The 23,141-nt window shown below is 37.9% G+C and overlaps 3 protein-coding genes across 3 annotated transcripts; 2 read left to right on the forward strand and 1 right to left on the reverse strand.

Moving 5' to 3' along the window:
• The first annotated feature begins 100 nt into the window (after positions 1-100).
• pafah1b3 (platelet-activating factor acetylhydrolase, isoform Ib, gamma subunit) lies at positions 101-5,868 on the forward strand. The gene is made up of 5 exons (XM_008431301.3): positions 101-566; positions 879-968; positions 1,743-1,859; positions 2,017-2,139; positions 4,249-5,868. Exons 1-5 carry the CDS (start codon positions 486-488, stop codon positions 4,507-4,509), a joined length of 672 nt encoding a protein of 223 aa, XP_008429523.1. The 5' UTR covers positions 101-485; the 3' UTR covers positions 4,510-5,868.
• Positions 5,869-7,613: 1,745 nt separating this feature from the next.
• LOC145555290 (uncharacterized) lies at positions 7,614-8,693 on the forward strand. The gene is made up of 5 exons (XM_081616877.1): positions 7,614-7,853; positions 7,952-8,002; positions 8,093-8,173; positions 8,263-8,319; positions 8,430-8,693. The coding sequence occupies exons 1-5, from the start codon at positions 7,790-7,792 to the stop codon at positions 8,513-8,515; spliced, it is 339 nt and encodes a 112-aa protein (XP_081473003.1). The 5' UTR covers positions 7,614-7,789; the 3' UTR covers positions 8,516-8,693.
• LOC103478117 (hemicentin-1) lies at positions 7,705-21,575 on the reverse strand. Its single transcript, XM_081616869.1, has 19 exons — positions 21,338-21,575; positions 20,800-21,093; positions 18,949-19,230; positions 18,598-18,861; positions 17,182-17,460; positions 16,240-16,491; positions 15,856-16,131; positions 15,525-15,776; positions 15,139-15,414; positions 14,338-14,589; positions 13,945-14,220; positions 13,612-13,863; positions 13,226-13,501; positions 12,423-12,674; positions 11,650-11,925; positions 11,071-11,322; positions 10,653-10,937; positions 9,441-9,695; positions 7,705-9,177 (listed from the first exon to the last, which is right to left on the reverse strand). The coding sequence occupies exons 1-19, from the start codon at positions 21,387-21,389 to the stop codon at positions 9,089-9,091; spliced, it is 4,692 nt and encodes a 1,563-aa protein (XP_081472995.1). The 5' UTR covers positions 21,390-21,575; the 3' UTR covers positions 7,705-9,088.
• Between the last annotated feature and the right edge of the window lie 1,566 nt (positions 21,576-23,141).

Here is a 23,141-nt window from a genome sequence, read left to right on the forward strand (position 1 = left end):
TTTTTGCTAGTTTTTAACAAACCCCATGCCAGTATTAAACTAAAAACACTTATTTACCGTACTATTAAAATTAAAATTGAAAATGCGTGGGAATATTGATGTTATCGCTCTTTGGGGACAGTGGTTCAGGCACACACTCAGTAAAAATTGACTTCCTGTAACGGAACTGGAAGATATCGATATTTTTTATTAATGTTAGCCATTTTAAATCATTATTTCTGGATGTAAGGGTTACTTAAAACTCTTGCGCACTCCATTCTGCACACAACAGCCTTTTTACACATTCAGTGCCTGGCCTTTTATGTTTTAAGCTGCATCTGTTTGTACACTTCCAAGTAGGCTAGCTATTGTGGCTAATTCTGTCAGCCTCCATAGATTTCTGTAGCATACAGCGGTTGGCGCTTAGCTGACTGGTGTGCGTTGTGTTGACAAAACAGAAACAAAACGCTACGTGACCGCGTTCTAAGAAAGGTAAAACCAAAAATATGAGCGCAGAAGCCTCAAACCCAGCCGCCACACCCACTCCCTGTGAAGACAGTCAGGGAGATGGACGGTGGATGTCTCAGGTATGTGACACAACGTGACCATCGTGAGGATTGGGTTACTTATTTATTTCGATTAAATGCATATAAGACCAGGTAAATAAAGCTAAATGCTATCCTTTACTAATGCTGGATTTCAATCATCTACTAGTTAAATCTGCTGAGATTTTTCATCCATTACCCCAGTCTTATTCCAAGCAATTACCCTCAGCCTCCCAAAGTATAACCAAATATGCAATGTTCTTTTGTTTTTTGCTTGGGTTTTATCATTTATAGTTTGCATAACTTTGACGGTTGTATGAGTAATCGAATAATAAATATATTCTCTCCTTGTAGCACGTCCGCTTTGTTTCTGAGTGCAAAGAGAGGGAGCCAGATGTCGTATTTGTGGGAGACTCTCTTGTTCAGCTCATGCATCAGTTTGGGGTAACATCACAGGACACATTCATCCACAGCTCTACCTTAAATTAGAATTTCAAAAATGTGTAATATGCAATTGCACTGAATACTTATGTGCTCAAGTTTGCTGTAGTGAAATTAAAACAAGACACATCAATGAAATGGAGAAAGAGAACACTGTAAGAAGAAAAAACACGTGAATGCAGGATCCCTGGACATGTATAGCTTACTGTAGCTGTAGATAACTAATGCTTATTCATAGTATAGCAGAAAACAGTCACATAAAAGACTATTCTGTCAGATTAAGACAAATTTAATACACCTGACTGTGCAAAGATTGAAGTACAAATGGACAATGAGTCAAAAGAGAGTGTCAGTGCAAACGTCATATAATAGACCTTTTCATGTGAAGAAGTTGTATATTCTGCAGGGCTTTAACCAATCACCTGATTTCTCTAGACAAAGCAGTATTTATTCTACAGAAGACAAACTGGACAAGGCTGGAAAAGAACCCTCATTGATAAACAACTGAAAACAACTGAAGTAAAAACCTGAAAAATGACTATTTTTGTAAAGAGCTACATTTAAGCTCATTTAATTTGTTTAAACCTCCCCCAAAACTTTCTTCTACGTATTACAGAGTTTCTATTTATGAGCACACTATATTTAGTGGTCATTTCAGCACCTTAAAATGAAAGTTTCTAAACCTGTGTGCCTGATATAACTGTAAGCCAAGATACATAAAATAAAAGAAAAAAAATGCAAGTCTATTTTGATAAATTCCCATATGTTTTTCCACAGATATGGCGGCAGTTGTTCTCTCCTCTCCATTGCCTTAACTTCGGAATAGGTGGCGATGCAACGCAGCATGTGCTGTGGAGGCTGAGCAATGGCGAACTGGATAACATCAGCCCAAAGGTTGAGAACCCTGCCAGATATAGAGAACATGAGCTCGCTTGTTTTTGCTCACAAAAGACTGCTTGTGCTCCATTTCCAAGCTCCAGGTACAATGACGCCAGACTATCAGTGGCATGTGCTCAGCCTTTTGTGGTCTGTCTCTTTTTTGTTGCTCCAGGTCGTGGTGCTGTGGGTTGGCACGAACAATCACGGTCACACAGCCGAACAGATTGCCGGTGGCATCATGGAGATTGTCCAACTCATCCACAACAAGCTCCCCAACGCCCACACGCTTGTACTTGTAAGTTTGTCCAGATAAATGCCTTTTAGGAGGTGCTTAATCAACTTACCCTCATGACTGGGGAAAAAATAACAAATGAAGTTCACACAACCATCAAACTATAAAGTTAAGTCACCTCTTTTAGTCACATCTCAGCTTTCTCAATTGTTGAAAACATCAGTTTCCTGGAGACAGTGCGGCTTAACACTGGACTTGTTTTGAAGAGGGAGTTGAGATTATGTCAAGAGAATGCATGCTTCACAGCCTTTTAAACTTTTAGGTCTTTCATGTTATATGTACTCAAGGGCAGTGTGTTGCAAGAGTATTCATACATCATGAACTTTTCTACATTTTGTTACATTACAACCACAGACTCTAGTATATTTTTTGGAAATTTTAGATGATTGACCAACCTAAAGCAGCACATCCTTGTGAAGAGGAACCATATAGCAGTGTGGTTTCTAAAGTCTTTTACAATTGAATCTAAAAGGGTGTCAAGCATATGCGTACACCTCTTAGAGATATATCCTGCAAGTATTCAGGATATATTTCTATGTTTCCGTACGTCTGTGGAGTGTAATTTTTTCTGATTCATCTTTGCAGAATAGAACCAACCATAGTCAGACTTATTAGGTGGTGTGTAAACATTTAAAGTTTTTTTAAGACACTGTCATTTTAAGACATGAAAACACTCTCCTATATAGTTGAAATATTATGTGACAATTGTATCAGATATCTGGATATCATTATTGTACTTTGAATATATATTTCTTTGAATTGGAAATTAATGCTATGTGTAGAAGCAACTTTCCTTCAGTCTTCTTGACATATTTAAATATAATAAGTCTATATATTAGAGATGTGCCTATCAGGTTTTTTCCTGCCGATTCCGGTGCCGATCACCCATGAGGGCCGATCACCGATACCGATCACATAATTTTTATTTTTTTAATCATAAATACTACCGGTTACATTATGTGGAAAAAGGAACCATGAATTCACCTTAATTTAGACAAAAACTTGTTTTTAATAACGTTTTCCAAACAAAAAAAAAAAACGGTACAATTTGCATTGTGTAAATTGTACTGCAATCGGTAATACTATCTTTAACAGACTGATAACATATGAAGGCTCTGAAGAGGCTAAATAATGCAAAGAGTCAAAATAAAACCTCTCAACATTGCCAAAAAAATTCAAGTATAAAACTTAACATTCAAAGGCAAATACAGGTTCCATTACAATAAACAATCCTGAGTTACTGAATGAAAACTTCCTGATAGCATGGCGGCTAGCTGATTACTGCTAGTTCTGAGTGGCTGTTTCTGACTGAGCGGAGTAATTATGCAGAGCAGGAAGGAGATCGATTATTTTTTCAGAGATTATCTGTCTCATGTTAGGACAGCGAAAGTTTTAATATGTATGTAAAATAATTTTTTTAGGTTAGTTGCTGCAACTTTAAGCAGAGGTTTTGTGTGAGAGTCACTACCAGGTAGAGCAGAAGCGGCGCTCCGTCTGTGAAATATTACTACCTGTAGCGCGTAGCAGCAGTTCAACAGTGAGAGCAGAACCAGCGTTTTACATCGCAGCTCGAAGACTTAAATAATTTTGCGGGTTATTTGTTTAGCTTTCTGACCGTCATGCTAATCCGGGTGAGTGTTTGTAGCTGTGCGCTGCTTTACCTGCTATCTGATCCTCCATATGTCTTTTTTACTGCAGTGAGCCTCGATGTAGCCAAACTCTGTCAAGTATGGCATTGTTTTTATGCGATATTAGATTCATCGTGTTGATGCATTTTAACGTGCTTCACCCCACGTGCTTCAATTTTCCGCTGCAACACGCAAACTTCCCCATTCACTCAGTGCGCTATAGTTACACATCACTTAGGATTTGTTGCTGCGCGTTTGCTCAGTGTGAAGGAAAGAGGAGACCAGCTGCACATGCAGGCTGCGAAATGAGATGCAGGTGATCGGTTTGTGTGATCGGCAACAAGAGACCATGATTGGCGATCACCAATCATACACTTTTTCACGGAAATCGGCCGATTATGATCGGTGGCTGATCGATCGGCACACCTCTATATATATCTACCTATCTAAAGTTGCTCAGGAAATTACACCATCTCTTTTGCAGGGTGTACTTCCCAGAGGTAGAGTGCCAAACCCTCTACGAGAGCGAAACGCCGAGGTGAACAAGCTAGTCCAGGATGCCTTATCGTCTCTGTCCCACGCCTCCTTCTTTAACGTGGACCCAGGTTTTGTCCTTTCGGATGGAAGCATCTCCCATCAGGATATGTATGACTACCTTCACCTGACTGCACACGGATACCAGGCTGTGTGTGAACCCCTGCATGCGCAAATCAAGTCTCTGTTAGAAAAACCAGCAGAGAACTGAGTATCCGGCTTAGAAGCGTACACTACCACAGTGGTCTTCGTCCCTGTTTTCAGAGAGCAATGCCCTCAGCTTTACAAGGCTTTGGATGTTGGATAGAATCAGCTAATTATAAGGGCTAAGAGCATCATTTAATATGTATAAGCCTTCTCTATAACCAGGGTTGGTGACCACTGTTATTGATAAGCGGACCATAAGGTTTTTTTTTTGTGTTTACAATACAGTCAAAGATGAGATGTGTTGTATTATAGAGAGACGGTGTCCTTCTTGAACCCCTATAGCTTCGTATTCCATCTTTTTAGGGTTTTTTTTGCATGAAATGTATAATTTTCACTGTTGCGAAATACACAGATGAACATACATGATGAAGGCGTCTCCACACAGCACCGGTAAAAGAAAATCGGATAAATTCATATCCTCAATTTCTCTGATAAGACGTAAGAATTATGTCCACTTTCCAGTTGAATCCATTCTTCAGGCCAAAACCTTACACTGCAGAGTAATTGAAAAAACCTTGTCTACGAATAAGTGTTGCACATCTCATCCCTTTTGCTCCAGGAACCTGCAAATTTTCTGATGGATTAATGAATGAAATATTTCACTACTACACTGCCTTTCTGACGGAACTGGATCAATGCCCAGTTGGAAAATGGTTTGAAACACCTCAGATTTGTGCCAGAATTTGCATGCATGCTAGAAACGGCGAACCCTCTCACTTGACCTTTGTTTCTTTGTATCAGTAATTTCTATGGGTTGGTTTTATTTTATTTTATTTTTTTCGAATTTGATTTTGCTCTTTGTGGTAGGAAAAGCTGAGGTGGTATACGAAGCATTGAAGATGGCTTTGCTTCATGGTGAACCAGGAATCTTGATGAAAGTTTCTAGAAACAAACTGGAAAACAACCATCGTTCATGATGCAAAATCAGACAGTGCTTTAAAAATGTCTGTATCTTTACTGTGATTTTATTTTCCTTTTGTATATGTTAAGTCCAATGAACAAAAAGTTGTCTTTGTCTATGTGGCGAATAGTTTACCAGTCAGTTTATTTTACATCATGTCACGTTACCTCTTTGCCTTTATACCTTTTTCTCCTCACGTATTGTAATGGCAGTAGAGTTCCATGTTAGTGGCTGTATATTTCTTGTGATCATAAATGTATTAGATTCATCTAGTTGCTTGTGCTTCAAATTTGAACTTTTCTGCAACATAATGGCTCACTCGCCCATTTAAGATGCTTTACTTCACACTATGATGCTTGGGAGCCGCTTGGATAAGCAAGGTGCCACGGAAACTTGAAATGGTCAAGGATGAATAATTGTGCAAGTGATGAAAGAAATGCATTAAATTTCCAAACAAAACGGTTTCGGTGTCAACTGACTGATTTTATCTGATCTCTTTTTGTTGAAAGTGACATTCTGACTGCCACTGAAGCAAAGCTGCAGTGCATTTTAATGTCTTCAAGATTGATTGCTAACCATTAGGTTCAGCAAGAGTACACACACGATGAAACACTTTTGCTTGCACAGGTTTGTTCTTTTCCCAGGACACGGTTTTAAGGAGATATTTACATTTCTGAATACAAGAACATTTTATGCCCTGTTAGGTACATATCTCAAAATTCCACACTATAAACTTCAGATTTTTAACATTTTGCACAAATGCCAAAATAGTGCATAAGTACTGTATGGCAAGGGCCATTTATGTTTTACCCACATGAAATCCAGTGCCATTGTATTTTTTCTCATTAGTGATCTTATTAACACTAAGTTGTAACTGAATCTCATTATTAATCCAGTTTTTCCATAAAGTCTTCCAAGTTTCTTTTAGAGAACAGAACAACAGGTCTCTGAACAGGTCAGGGAGAAAGTTGTAAGTTTAAAGCAGGGATAAATATCTCAAGTTTAAACACTTAATAGAGCTCCATTCAGTCCTCTGAAAGTAAAATGGAGTATGGGACAACTGCAAATATACCAAGACATAATGGTTCACTGATAAAGATCCATTTGGGAATAGAGAGATCAAATATAAACTTCCTGGTTGGGTCTACATATTACAGTAACAAAACACCTTAGTTAGAGCGAACTGGTGGCAGTGTCATGCAGTGCTGGGGCTTTTCCTCAGAAGTGAAAGGAAAATTAGAATATAGGGGAAGATGGGTGAAGAAAAATACAGGGAAGTCCTGGAAAAACACTTGCAGGGTACAAAGGAGTAGGGACTGCGGCCGAGGTTCACCTTTCAGCTGGATCATCACCATGAGCAAACGGCCAAAAATGTAATTGTTTTCCTTTTCCTTTCACTTTTCTTCAGAAGTCAAAGGAAAATTAGACAGAATACAGAGGAAGATGGGTGAAGAAAAATACAGGGACGTCATGGAAAAACATTGTTGCAGGGTACAAAGGAGTAGGGACTGCGGCCGAGGTTCACCTTTCAGCTGGATCGTCACCATGAGCAAACGGCCAAAAATGTAATTGTGTGGTTCAATTTAAAACAGGTTTATGCATTAAAGTGACCCAGACGTCCAGAACGGGTCCTTTAAAACCCCCACAATGGGTTTTAATAACTTTGGCTAAAAATGTTAACCGATGTCTTTTGATATAACAGCAAAATAACATAAGATTTTGAAATCAAGGACAATTTTATTTCACACTGTAAAGTAATGCTAAAATTCTAACTGGATAAAAGAAGCACGAGCTTGAATTCAATACTTCAATAACAGTAAGTCCATGTCAGATTTACATGACAGCGGTAAATCCATCGGCCGACATCAGTCAGCCGACATGGTGACTGCTGGATCTGAAACGATGATCAAATTTAAGTTGTAACCTAAAGCGTTTTTTTTTTTTTTCAAGACACTTTAAAGCAAGTCTCAAAAATAAACAAGTAAGATGAGCTCACACTAACATAACTTATAATCAATGATTTCAACATCCAAAAATCAAAAGTAATACGATCACAGGTTAATCTTTTAATGAAAAAATTCCAAGGTTTCACATTTCAGGTCAGTTTAAGCTGCTATTTTCTCACAGCTACAAGCTATTACTCAAACCAGATAAGATTTCTTGGCAAGTGTCCATGTCCTTTCTCAAAACATGATGGGTGGGACAGGCTTCATCCTGCTGGCTGGGGATGAATGTGCTGTGGATATGATTTCAGACACAAACACCAACCTTTATAAGCCAGGTGGACTGGTGTAGGTCTTATTTGCTTTCCTGAAACTGTAGTTAGGAGCAAGAGCCGGATTTCTTTTACTGAACAAACTGAAACTCTTGACTTCACAACAATATGGGGCCACAACAGATTTTGCTGCTTGGGCTTGGATTGCTCATTCTGATTGACTATGGCCAAGGTACTGTATCTATATTCTGTACATGTAAATTTATAGTCCTTTCAAATCTTGGTAGTGTTCTTGTGAGATGTTTTGATGCTTTAGTTTTCTCTTTATAGGTCTTTCTCAGATTAAGGAAGAGTCGCTGGTCGATGGGCCAAATATTGATGGTATGCAGGGTTGATTTTTTTTCAACACAAGTCAGTAATTATAAAACTCAATTTCTCTTTTACTTTACTTTGCGTTTTGATTTGTTACAGTCTTTGCCGATAGACTCCATAAGATAACTTCACGTTCAATTCACGGCAAAAATCAAAAGAAAAGATACTGCCGCTGTAAAAGTGAGAAAAGTCTATTGTTGAAGACCGACACAACAAATAAAAAAACTATGTTAGCCTAATCCGTTCACTTTTCTTCTTCTCCCCTCCAGCGGCTGCAAAAGGAAACGGGTCAGAAAAAACAACTTGCCAGTTCGACCCTGCACAATGTGAGTTCCTCACAGTTTTATAGGAACACAAAATAAACTGCATGATTTTAAATATCCCACAAATAAATGACTTTTTTTTTCTCTATTCATTTATTTGTTGTAAAATCTAGTGGACCAGTGCGTGGAGATATGCAAGAACCCGAGGAGGTGCAAGTCGAAGCAAACCAAACTCCAACATCAATCTAGCCCCCTCTGAGCAACGACACCTGCTTGTGGCATGTAATAATACATACTTTATGACTTATGTAATTGTTTTGTTTTTATTTTCATACATATTTTACATTTTAAACAAAGTGCTGATTACATTTTGCAGACAGGCTGTCCATGTTAACACAAAATTGTTATAACTTCTTCAATAAAGTCTATATAATCAATGTTTCTGTTTATTTTATTGATTAGAAAGTAAAAACCAGCAAATAAATGTGTAATAACATTAGCTTAAATTAAACATGATAATTAATTAATAATTAAATGGTTATCTAAGGAAAAGGTCAGGTATTAAGTGTGAAAAGTCTGTAATATGTACTGAAGGATTTGCAGGTTATTTAAAAGAATTGCACTCATGACTCTTATTCTAAAACAGTACAGATATGCCTTGTACCATGTTGGCACATGGTACAAGCCAGTAATTAAATTAACAACAGTGACAGAACTGGAGAAACATATAGATAATTCAGTTTTAACCCAAACATAGAGATTGTTGTGTAATTTCACTAGTAATATTGTGAGTTTGTTGTTGAGCTGGAGCCAGTGGTCCGTCAGCCAGGACTCAAAGGAGCAGCAGGTGAAGAAGGACAGAACACAAACCCATGAGCAACACAGCTCCTTTGTTAGTGATGTGGTTTGCAGAGGCATGAGCTGATAAAAAAGGAGAATTAAACGGAAATTTTACTAGATTGCAAAAAATATTAAATAACTATACGTTTTTCACATTTCTTTGCCTCCCTCTTTGATAAGTATCTAAGTATCTACATATCAATGTTATAATTTATAGTGAAGTTTTAAGAATAACTTGAAAAATAACAACCAGAAAAATTTGTCTTTAAAGCCTTTCTCACCAAGACTGTGACACTATCATAACAAAACGACATAAGGAGGTTGGGCCAGTAAGACTTACTCACCTTCAATAGCAAAAGATTTAGTTTGCGTCATTGTGATGTTTGTCACTGGGTTTGTTGCGACACATATGTATTTCCCTACTTGTCCTGGAGATGCAGTGAAACTGAAAACAGACCCATTCTTAAGAGGTGATGATAGATTATTGAAGAACCAGTGGAAGTCAGACACCGGGTAAGAGTCAGCAGTGCAATTCAGAGACACAGAGGCACCATTTTTTGCTGAATCTGGACCAGAGATGTTCATGTACAAAGGACCATCTGCAAAAAGAAATAAACACATTAATACTGAAGTTTAGTTTTGGAAACAAAATCCCCAAAGTAACTTTAAATTCCCCTTTTTCAACCCGAATATGGTGTAATATGTACACCAACAAGCCAATAAGTTAGGCACACCTGTTCACACGCTAAACGTAAATCAGTCAAAACCACAAGGTAGCAACTTTACTTGGCTCCAGCTGAGCATCATAGAGAGGTAGAGAGGGGATTGAAGTAACATGGCTGATGGTGTCTTAGTCTGAGTACTTCAGAAAAAACGGATCTATAAGGATTATTTCAAATTTACAAGGGGAAAAAAAATCTTTGTTGATGTCACAGCAGACTGGGCTCTTTAAAATGATAGAGAGGCTTTAAAGAAAAACATATATAAATATGCAAAATGCTAGTTATATGAGGTATTTAAAATATCTTTTCTAAATGCACAACACATCAAACCTCGAAGCAGAAGACCACACCAGGTGTTACTCCTGAAATCTTGTTGTGCTTCTGTGCAATAACAATAAAGCATTCTGGTTCTGATTCTGGCTCTTGTAGCTAAGAACACAAAACTATTCACACATATTCACCATTCAACATTCAGACTGTAGGGTTGGAATTTAATTTAAACAACCTGCAAGCATAGTCACTAAAATCTGAGGTCTATTTTTGCTGACTGTGTTCATCCTTTAAAGACCACAGTGAATCCATATGGCTACTTCCAGAAGAATGATGTGAAAAAAGTTAAATTATATCAAAATGGTCTTCCTCTGTACCCAAATGACCTCTATTACTTTTGTGTTTTGTCAAAGTCTCACTGGAGGATTTCTGACACCTTGTTGAATTTAAATAATTAAATCTGTTTTTGAAATAAAAATTCAACATAATTCATAATTCAACATAGATAATAATTCACATTTTCTAAAAGGTTATAAAAAATACTCAGCTTTCTGTGATACTTACAGCGTACAAGAAGTTTGTACTCTAGACTCTTCTGAAGACCAGCCCTGTTGGTAGCGACACACTGATAGGTCCCGTTACTCTGTGTTGTCAGCTGGGTGAAGTGCAGATTGTTGTTTTCAGGAATGTACATGGATGAGGCTGGGTCGCAGGCATTCAGGCTGAGCTGCATGCCATCTTTCACCCAGTAGAGGGCGTCATAGGGCCCAACAACGAGACATGTGAGGGTAAAGCTTTTATTGCTTATTGGAGTCGAGTTGTTTTGAATCCTCACTGAATCTATTCCCTCTGCAAATTCAAAAGAGACATTTTTTCAGGATGTATATAGGGATTAAGCATCATAGTCAACATTTTTATATTTGAATAAATTATGTTAAAATGTCAATTTTGTTACTCTTCACTTTAATTTAGGATTTAATACCTATGACGGTGAGCGTTGTCGAGGTTGTGCTGTTCTTTCCTGTCACATAATTGTGGGCCACACATGTATATGCGCCACTCATGTTGAAAGATAGCGGCCCAGCTGTGAACTCTGAGGTTTTGGCCATCAATGAGTCATTAAACCACCAACTGTAGGTGCTTGGAGGCCTCGATGCGGCAGAACAGTTGAAGACCGCGTTACGTCCTGCTTCCCCATAAACTGGCCCATCAATTATGGGTTCATCTGGTCCAACTGCAAAACATCAAGAATTACAATGAAAATCTCTTTATTCTCCAATTTTTGAAATGTGATATTTATGTACAGTGTTAAAAAAAGATTACAGAACCTTTTTTTCTTACTAACTTACATCCAAAGTTTTCTTACTAGCTCAGTTGTGTAAGAAAAAGTCTTCTCTCTCCTATTTTTCACACATTTAGCAAATAGAAATATTTATGATTCTAACTGATCAAAAAATAAAATTTTAGTAAGATATAATGTAAAGGAAGATAAATTTATATCATGCACAATAGAGTAGAAATTGTCAGTACATAAATACATGAATTTAAATATTCCACTTACAGATGACCTGAAGCATGTAAGCGCTGCTCGTCAGGTTTCCTACAACATTAGCAGCCATGCATGTGTAGTTTCCAGCATCATAACGATCTACTGGCATAAACTTGACTGTCTTGTTGTCCATTGAGAAAACAGTGCTGTTGTCTGGATGAATTTGTTCACCATTTTTCATCCAGTAAATATTATTCACAGTTCCAGATACATTGCACGTTAAATTATATGAGTAACCTTCCCAGGCATCCGATGTTGGTGTATCTATTTGTATATTTTTAATTGACACTGAAAAGGAAACAGGACACAAAATAGTTAGAAACTGGCCTTAGTCCTCTTTGGTCAATGACGTTGATCAAATCCATCCATCCATTTTCTTGAAACCCTTATCCCTTAGTGGGGTCGGGAGGGTTGCTGGTGCCTATCTCCAGCTAGCGTTCCAGGCGAGAGGCGGAGGACATCCTGGACAGGTTGCCAGTCTGTCGCAGGGCAACACAGAGACAAACAACCATGCACACACACACTCACACCTAGGGGCAATTTAGACAGACCAATTAACCTGACAGTCATGTTTTTGGACTGTGGGAGGAAACCAGAGTACCCGGAGAAAACCCACACATGCACAAGGAGAACATGCAAACTCCATGCAGAAAGACCGGGGCCGGGAATCGAACCCAGAACCTTCTTGCTGCAAGGCAACAGCTCTACCAACTGCGCCACTGTGCAGCCCGTTGATCAAATCATGTTTTATATAAAGATAAAAACCTGCATCCACGTCATCTTACCAATAGCTGTGATTGTTATGCTGGCAGTGCTGGTTTTTTCAGTGATGTTGTTGAAGGCCCTGCATGTGTACTTTACACCATTCTCTTCAGTGACAGGAGGTGTCACATACTTTGACATGTTGGAAACCAGAGTATCATTGAAGTACCATGTGTAGGAGCTCGGTGGGTATGATGGTGCGTTGCAGTAGAGTGTTGCACTGCTTCCTGTCTTCACTGCTTTTGGGCCTGAGATAGTTGGCATCTCTGGTCCATCTGTGCATACAGATAATTTTAATCACTTTTAACCTCATACACAATGCACATATCTTCTAAAATTACAAAGCTAAGTCATCTAACATGACAGTGTGTAAGAGATTAGTGACATCTGGTGGTTTGATATTGGACTGCATTCAGATTCTTTATCAAGCTTGTAGGAGAAACTCAAAAAAATAAAAATATTAGTTCTCCTGTCTTTGTAATGGCATCTTGGGAGTGGAGACAATCTTCCTAAATTCACTCATAATAATGTTAATATAAGGCTTTGGGAACTGTCTTGTTGGTGTATTTTTTGGGACTTGTATAAAATATGTCTAAATTAGAGAAAACATTTGCAAACAAAAAATAATGGAAGCGCACAAGTTTATTATTGGGTTAAGGATTGTTCTAAACCTGAATATTGACTAGTGTACACTAATTTAAAAATGTAAATGTTTCATTGGATTACTGACAAGATATTACCTGATACGCTACTACAAGAAAAAATAAATGTTTAAAAATATTATTAAAGAATGTATGACTTAGTGAGAGTTAATTATCATACTCACAGCTGACAAGAAGTTCGAAGTGAACGCTGGTCATGATTCCCAAAGCATTTACTGCCACACATTGGTAGTTTCCACTGTGAGAACTGTTCAATGCCAGGAACATGACTGTCTTGTTGTTCATATCGAAAACGATTCTGTCGTCTGCAAGCAGCAGATTACCACTTTTCACCCAGTAGATATAATCAGCAGGCCCAGCTACGTTGCACGTTAGATTATATGGATCATTTTCCATGGCAGGATTCATCTGAGCTTGTATTTCCACACTCTGTATTGGATCTGAAAACAGAGCACCACCCACAACAGTTGAGCTTTTGGATCACACATCATCTCAGTAAACAAGAAAGACAAGGAATATATGAATTTGAAAATCTCCATGCAAGTCTCACCAACAACTGCGAGTATTATGCTGGCACTGCTGTTCTTTCCAGTGATGGTGTTTAAGGCCATGCAGGTGTACTCCCAGCTCATGTCTTTTGTTAGAGGAGGTGTCATGTACTCAGACACGTTGGAGACCAGAGAACCATTGAAGTGCCATTGGTAGAGACTTGGGGGCACCGACTTTGCATGGCATCTGAGTGTGGCATTGTCCCCTGTCTTTACTGCTCTTGGTCCCATGATGACTGGCATATCTGGACCATCTGAAAACATTGACATAATCTTAGTTGTTGACAGCATTAGGATGACAAAAGAGCTTATTGTCATCGTCATGTTTTACTTACAGTTGACAAGGAGCATGAAGGGTTCGCTGGTCATGTTTCCTACAATATTAGCAGCCATGCATGTGTAGTTTCCAGCATCATAACGATCTACTGGCATAAACTTGACTGTCTTGTTGTCCATTGAGAAAACAGTGCTGTTGTCTGGATGAATTTGTTCACCATTTTTCATCCAGTAAATATTATCCACAGTTCCAGTTACCTTGCACGTTAAATTATATGAGTAACCTTCCAAGGCATCCGATGTTGGTGTATCTATTTGTACATTTTTAATTGACACTGAAAAGGAAACAGAACACAAAACAGTTAGAAACCGACCTTAGTCCTCTTTGGTCAATGACGTTGATCAAATCATTTTTTATATAAAGATAAAAACCTGCATCCACGTCATCTTACCAATAGCTGTGATTGTTATGCTGGCAGTGCTGGTTTTTTCAGTGATGTTGTTGAAGGCCATGCATGTGTACTTTACACCATTCTCTTCAGTGACAGGAGGTGTCACATACTTTGACATGTTGGAAACCAGAGTATCATTGAAGTACCATGTGTAGGAGCTCGGTGGGTATGATGGTGCGTTGCAGTAGAGTGTTGCACTGCTTCCTGTCTTCACTGCTTTTGGGCCTGAGATAGTTGGCATCTCTGGTCCATCTGTGCATACAGATAATTTTAATCACTTTTAACCTCATACACAATGCACATATCTTCTAAAATTACAAAGCTAAGTCATCTAACATGACAGTGTGTTAGAGATTAGTGACATCTGGTGGTTTGATATTGGACTGCATTCAGATTCTTTATCAAGCTTGTAGGAGAAACTCAAAAAAATAAAAATATTAGTTCTCCTGTCTTTGTAATGGCATCTTGGGAGTGGAGACAATCTTCTTAAATTCATTCATAATAATGTTAAAAAAAGGCTTTGAGAAATTTCTTGGTGTATTTTTTGGGACTTGTATAAAATATGTCTAAATTAGAGAAAACATTTGCAAACAAAAAATAATGGAAGCGCACAAGTTTATTATTGGGTTAAGGATTGTTCTAAAACTGAATATTGACTAGTGTACACTAATTTAAAAATTTAAATGTTTCATTGGATTACTGACAAGATATTACCTGATACGCTACTACAAGAAAAAAATAAAAGTTTAAAAATATTATTAAAGAATGTATGACTTAGTGAGAGTTAATTATCATACTCACAGATGACATTAAGTTCATAGTGAGCGCTGGCCATGTCTCCCAAAGCATTTACTGCCACACATTGGTAGTTTCCACTGTGAGAACTGTTCAATGCCAGGAACATGACTGTCTTGTTGTTCATATCGAAAACGATTCTGTCGTCTGCAAGCAGCAGATTACCACTTTTCACCCAGTAGATATAATCAGCAGGCCCAGTTACGTTGCACGTTAGATTATATGGATCATTTTCCATGACAGGATTCATCTGAGCTTGTATTTCCACACTCTGTATTGGATCTGAAAACAGAGCACCACCCACAACAGTTGAGCTTTTGGATCACACATCATCTCAGTAAACAAGAAAGACAAGGAATATATGAATTTGAAAATCTCCATGCAAGTCTCACCAACAACTGCGAGTATTATGCTGGCACTGCTGTTCTTTCCAGTGATGGTGTTTAAGGCCATGCAGGTGTACTCCCAGCTCATGTCTTTTGTTAGAGGAGGTGTCATGTACTCAGACACGTTGGAGACCAGAGAACCATTGAAGTGCCATTGGTAGAGACTTGGAGGCACCGACTTCGCATGGCATCTGAGTGTGGCATTGTCCCCTGTCTTTACTGCTCTTGGTCCCATGATGACTGGCATATCTGGACCATCTGAAAACATTGACATAATCTTAGTTGTTGACAGCTTTAGGGTGACAAGAGCTTATTGTCATCGTCATGTTTTACTTACAGTTGACAAGGACCATGAAGGGTTCGCTGGTCATGTTTCCTACAGCATTAGCAGCCATGCATGTGTAGTTTCCAGTATCATCACGCTGCATGCTCATGAAACTCACTGTCATATTTTCCATGAGGAATATAGTTCTGTTGTCTGGATTCAGTTTTTCACCGTTTCTCATCCAGGAAATATGGTCAACAGTTTCATTTACTCTGCAGGTTAAATTATAAGGATGACTTTCAACTGCAAGATTCATATGAGCTTCGACTTGAACATTTCGTATCGGATCTAAAAAAAAAAAGAAAAAAAAAAGGAAAATTCACAGTTGTTACAGTTCTTTTTGGTAGCTTTTCTTCGCAAGAAAAACAGAAGATAAAATATCAATCTAAATCTCACCAATAACTCTAAGCATTATGCTGGCACTGCTGTTCTTCCCTGTGATGTTGTTTAAGGCCATGCAGATGTATTCCCCGCTCATGTCTTTGGTGAGTGAAGGTGTTGTATACGCAGACATGTTGGAGACCACAGAACCATTGAAGTGCCATTGGTAGAGACTCAGTGGAACAGATTCTGCTGAGCACTGGAAGGTAACAGTGTTTCCCGACTTCGCCACATTTGGTCCCATTACAGTTGGCATCATTGGTCCATCTGTAAAGATACAATAACTGGATTGGACCCTGAAAACCTGCCAGTGAAACTTATAGAAATTTAACATCCGTTCTCAAAGCAAGTATCTAGTTACATGTGTGTAGGCATTTACTTTACAAAATGTTTGATATTTATTATCTATAGTCCTGTGAAAACACATTTTTCCCCTTACATACTTTTTCTAGTTTTGATTTTTAGTCAAATTTAAACGTTTTATCAAATAAATTGAATATCAGATAAATATATCCCAAATAAATATAAAATGTAGCCTGGCCTGATAAGAAAGTTATTGGTTTGCAAGCTTATCAAATGGTTGAGCCTCCATTTGATAAGCTTGGGCAACACTACCATCAAACATTTGTAATTACTGAAAGTGCCACAGCATCTCAATTACTATTAAGTCAGGACTTTGACTAGGCCACTAACTTTGTTTTGTTCTTGAGCAACTCGGAAGTAGACTTTATAGTGTGTTCAGATTTATGAGTATATTTAGTTTGACCAGCTTTTTCCACTTGATACACGACATATTCATTTGAAACCTGCCCTTTTCTATTTTCTTTGCTTGATATCTGAATAATGTATTGTTTTAAAATAGCACGAACAGATTAGATCTGTAAGGGGACAAACACCTTTTCACATAATTGTCTTTGATTCATTTCGAATAATAAAGACCAAAAATCTGGTTCTTACAGTTCACTACAACAGCAGAGGGGTCGCTGGTCAAGTTGCTGACGAGATTAAAAGCTTGACACATGTAGAGTCCACCATCAGAAAGCTGGACTGGATTGAGCATCAGAGTCTTGTTGTTGTTGACGAACATAGCTCTATTGTCAGGAATAATTAGGCTGCCGTTTTTCCACCACTGGATTGTGTCAACAGCAGGTCCAGTCACTTCACACTGGAGATTAAACGCCTCATCTTCTACTGCTGGTCCATTAGCCTGACTCATGACCACTGCTGCTATCGGATCTGTAAGAGAAGGAGCAAAGAGGTGGCTTAAATACACACATATGAATGAGTTAAATTATTCTGTGTTTTTGGACAATTTGACATTATAATCCAGTACGTCTTCATTTACAGTTTTCATTGCTCTCTCTCTCTGATTGATAAAACGGTAACAATCATTTATTTGTAAAAAGAAAATTTAAAAATTAGTATCAGTCACCTAAGACTCAAGAGATGCGCTCTCTGTGTCATGTGACCTACTCTGCTTTGAGCTTAAATATCTTAAACAGCCATGTTGAGAGTTGAAGCACAAATTACTAAACCTCATGGTGTTCAAAGCAAATTACAGTTCAAGAAGCAGCATAACCTTTTCAGTATGTTCTGTTCTTACATGGTTAACTGGAAGTGAATTAATAATATTTTAGTCATATCAAGTCACAGGGTAAAAGTGCTAATGTTAGCTTAGCACAAAAGCAAACGGCTCAGGCAGAAAACATTCTTTGTACAAAGCGTATAACGTCATTATGGTCAATCACAAAAATCTGGTTTAGTTTGAAGTACAAAGGAAACAATATGCTGGAGCTTCTCAAACCATAAATCTGTGTTCGACACAGAAGGAAGTTGGTTAACCTAATGGATAAAACACCCAAACAAACAACAGCTGATGGAACGTTTGGTGGAGGCAGTACAATGTAGGGTGGAGAGTTCAAACCAATGTAAAGAATAAACAAAAGCTGATGTCCCATCACACGATAGGAAGTTCTGCAGGACACGCTTCAGCTTTTCACCCTCATTTAAAACAGAGTTCAGTCACATGTGACAAGTCAGAATGACCCGAATGACTCAGAGGATTTAAAAGTCGTGTCTTCTTGTGACTCTGGTGACTTTCAGTGTGATTCTTTCAGCTATTTCTCATGACCCAGAAACCTTTGTCATTAGGACCTGCATGCTGTTCTACACCATCTACCTGCATCTCCAAAGACTACAAACCTCATTTTCATGTTTTACAGTACAAGTTTGTGTCAGTAGCAGGGTTCTTATTTCTGCAACCAACTTCATTTGGTGTCAGATTAGTTAACTTACATACTTCCAGTTTACAGAATAAAACATAACCTGAGAAATCTAATATGAACTACAGTTAAATAAAGAGAGAAAACCTACCCATCACTCGTATCATTGTACTGTTACTGCTGAACCTCATTGTGACCGTGTTGTGAAATAAACATTTGTAGGTTCCTGAGTTGTTTCCTTTGACGTTCTGCAGGTGAAGCTGTACACCAAACTGGTTAAGGTTGACTCCATCAAACATCCACTGGACCGTTGCTGTGGGTCTGGAGTCCACGGAGCACGACAGTGTGATGTTAGACCCCGATCTGTACATGTACATCACGGGGTCGACTGTCATGATAGCGTTATCTGGACCATCTGATGAGACAACAAAAGAAGATTTCATGTTTGTGTTGCAATTACTTGAGGAGGAACCCATGCATTTTTATTTTCAATTAGACTTACAGCTGATGTTCAGATAAACAGGTGGACTGACTTCATATCCGAGTCCATTGGACACATTGCACCTGTATGGTCCCTGGTCATTGCGGGTCAGCCCGGCTATGCTAAGATTGGCTCCACCATTGCTGAGCTGCACACCTGCCCCAGATAATATCTCTGAGTTTCCTGATAACCATTTATAAGACAAAGATGTTCCGGTGGCGACTGAGCAGATGAAGACCGCTGTATTATTGGACTCCACCAGATCTGACCTCGGTGCTGATAAAGTCACATTTGAAATTGGCTCTACAGAGAGAAAAAAAAGTTATTAGTTTTGATATCTGCTTGAAGAAATCCGTCTGGCTTTATCTGACATTTTACTGTGTGCTGTAACAAAACACTAATGCATATGGATAAGCATAGCAAGCTATTGATTAACAGTTTAGCTAAGTTTGTGTTGTAACTTTTTTGCCTCAGCCTGATTTACAATTTACACAAATTATTAAGTCTTTTATTAATTATTAAGTCTGATGAGGCACAGCGGAGGGTCAGATGGTGACGTGTTAAGCAGCTCTTTGAAAAATTTATTTTTCTACATTTTTCTTCAGGAAAACATGGTCACAGGTCAAAATCCATTATTTGTTTGTTACTGGAATATTGGTACTGAATATTGACAGCTAAACCAGAAGCAATACATTGTTTTGTTGATATTTTGTAAAACATTTGAAACATGTTGATAAAATAGATAAAATACTAAAATATAACAAAAATCAAAGAGAGACTGTTTTCCTACTGAAATTTATTTACTTCATCTCCTAAATAAGCAGCTCAGAGAGCTGAGTTCAATTATGAAGTTCTAATTGTTCAAAATGAAATAAATAAAAAAGGAAAGCTATTCTATAGTATGTCAGTTTTGAGTGGTTGTTCTCATTTTACATTTAGCCTACAGTGCCCTCCACAAACTTTTATCCTGGCAGTGTGACCTCATGACTGAAAAATATCTGCAATCATTGGAGATTAGGGAAGAAATGTTATCATGGAGGCTGATGTATTATGCAATATCTTATTTGAAAATAATATGTATATTACAGAAAGGGTCTTTACGGACTAAGTTTGAAGACGTAGTGAAGTTACGGATATTTTTAGGGTTTGAAAATAGCAACTAACATTTTCTCTTTTTTGACCTTGTTTTTTTTCGGTACTTTGTATTTTTCAATCAGTCATAAAGCTTTTACTTAAAGTAGAAAGCGTTGAAACATGATCTCATTTAATGCTTAGTCATGCAATTGTTGTACATAGTTTATGCAAACAGAATAAAGGAAAAGAGAAAGGAATAATATTACATGTATGCTCATTACAAAGATAAAATGACTCTTCTCTTTTGTCATATACGCACAGCTCTGGCTCAGTAACATTTTTGACTAATCAGGGAAATACATTTAAACAATGACTTGGTCCTAACCAGTTTCCCTGTTAGATGTGTGTCCTCCAAAAAGACAATAGTTGAGAACAATACCTTGACAGCAGTCTCGAATATCCGAAGGCTGCTGTCATTTTGGTATAATTTATTCAAAAGCTTATTCAAAGTCTTCTCTGGTGCTAAAATACTGGATTTGGGATTTAAATGATTGTTATTGTGTTTTGTTTTGGTTTGCTTGGTTGATTTATTACCAAATGCAAAGTGTTATTTGTACACTGGAACTAAATGTTTCCCTGTCAATGCAGATGGTTTGAATTGCAAATCGCTTCTGTGGAAATACTATTCATTCAGAGTTGTAGCATTAATTACATGACATTGTCAAGGGTGTTCATGGACATATGCAAAGAGTCTTACTTAACATTCTGCTCCATTAAGAAGCGTTAGAGTATTCTTACCTTGGATCGACAGCTGCACCTCAACAGAAAACCCATCCATTTGTTGTAACTTGTACACACCAGAGTCGGCCAGTTGTGCTGATATTATAGTCAGAGACGACGTGCTGGAATTAAAAATTACCCTGCCACTTTTAGCGTCACTTAAATAAGCCCCTCCAGGGTAAATTAATGCCAGGAGATTGTTGTTGAATGCCCATGTTCCCACGGAAACGGTGGTGTTGCTGAAGATGGTCACTTTGTTCCCCAGTGGTACGGGGTTCTCAGAAGGATATATGATTTGGCTGTGGACAGGATCTAGAAACATACATCAGAGAGTTTAAACAATCAGTCAAATTGAATTAAATATTTAATTAGTTATGCAAAAAAACCTTAATATTGGTATTTCTAAACATTTTACCAATTTTTTTTGTCTTGATATATGATGCAGCGATCCTTAATCAAACAAATGGTCCAGTTTCATAAAATTAACACAATTTAAAAATAATAGTGAGCTGTATTTAATCTTTGCACGTAAATTTAAGTTAAAAGTCAAGTTTACCTGTAACAGTTATTGAGCTGAGGATTAGGAAAAACAGTAATGAAGACTCCATTCTACTCCCTTGTTACTTCTTTTCCCGCCAGAACAGACAGAACTGCTGCTTTGATAAATCCAAACCTGGAGATATTATTAGATCAGAGCTCTTCAACAAGCAAATATTTGCTCTGTGCTCTCTTGATGCATTCCCAGCCTTCTATTGCAGCGGCACATCACAGACGCTGCCTGCCACACCTATTTTTGCCCTGATGCACTGGGTTTTTACAGGTGCTCACATAGGAGTGTCCATTTACTGTAAACTCATGTTCGTCATTTTTCAATTTTTAATCAACCAAAACCTCACATGTTATTTTGAGGGATCACTTTGAACCCTGTGCCTCAAAACGCAGAATGGTGGAATAACATGCCAAAAGGTCTTCAGATGTGAGCTTATTTTCTTACATGCAACTTAATGATGAAATTAGTGCTGAAACAGGAAAGTTAAAATAAATGTGAAACATATTTAATAAAGAAATTGTAAGTAGTGCTAAATTATTTAAATCTCAAATAATAAATTCTGGATGGTATTTGAGTTGTCCAGCCACAGAATGAACAACTGAGCATATTAAACATTAACACATATTAAACGTTGACAGGCTTTGTTAGAGGTCACCAGACTGTTCCTGTCCCTTAGTGGACATGGTTTTCCCCTTGCTTTGTTTACTATAACCACAAACCCACAGTGATATCGTATTTGTCCATTAACAGACCTTCCCATTTCTCCTAGAATAAAAAGGTTGCATAAGTTGAATGAGTTAGTTTGTTTTCAATGAAGTGTCGTTTCCGCATTGAATAGTGATTCAAGGTTAAAGTATGTCACATGACGCATCTTTTACGCTTGAAATCTCTTTCTGTATATTGACAGAGCTCAAAAGGGTTTGAGCAAACAGATAGACACAATAGTTGGCGATGACTTGAAAAGACTGTTTGATATCTGTGATTAAGGGACAAAAGGAGTGGCTGGTAATGCACCTGCTGCTCTGGATTCGTTATTTTGAATTTGTGTTTTTACTCATGAAGTCTTTTTGGCTGTTTGTTTTTTTTTATGTGGCAGATTATACAAGTGGATTAGTGAATGTAGATGCTGAAATGAGTTTCCTCTATATAGTCCCTGAGCATCAGCGTCAAATATAGGATGTGAATCTGTACATCCTATCGCTCTCTATCAAGGAGCGAAGAGAGAAAAATGGAATTTTTTGTGAGTAAAAAGCATTTGACGTATGGTACATCAAGAAAGTGTTCAAACTCTGACACTTTTTATGTTTTCTCACATTAGAGTCTCAAATTTTAGTGTGTTTTATAGGAATTTGATATGAAACATGAACATAAAGTTGTGTATAATTGTGAAAAAGATGTACAATGATAAATTCTCTTTTAATTGTTGTTAAACCAGATAATTTTTGGCCAGGTGTGCTGAAGCTTGACTACATGGCAGTGTAAGGACTTGGTTGTTTCTGTGTATTTATTTAGGTTTCTGTGTTCTACTGAGTCACTGTGTTGTCCCATCTACCACTTGATTGAGTACACTTGTTCCCCTGACTGTCTCCCTGTGTATTTCAACACACCTGTGAAACTTGTCGTCTTGTCTGCTGTCAAGTCAGTTGTCGTTTGTTCATTTATTTCCAGTTTCTACCAGAGATTTGCTCCTAGCTTTGCTCACTCTGTGCTGCCTGGATTTTGGATATTTGTGCACAATCGTCATTAAATCATAATTTCTCACCATAATCTGCTGGGTCTGCTGCATTTACCTCACCACCTCAAAAATCCT

The sequence above is a fragment of the Poecilia reticulata genome, chromosome 16, assembly GCF_904066995.2.
Source record: "Poecilia reticulata chromosome 16, P_reticulata-male-v2, whole genome shotgun sequence".
NCBI lineage: Eukaryota > Metazoa > Chordata > Actinopteri > Cyprinodontiformes > Poeciliidae > Poecilia > Poecilia reticulata.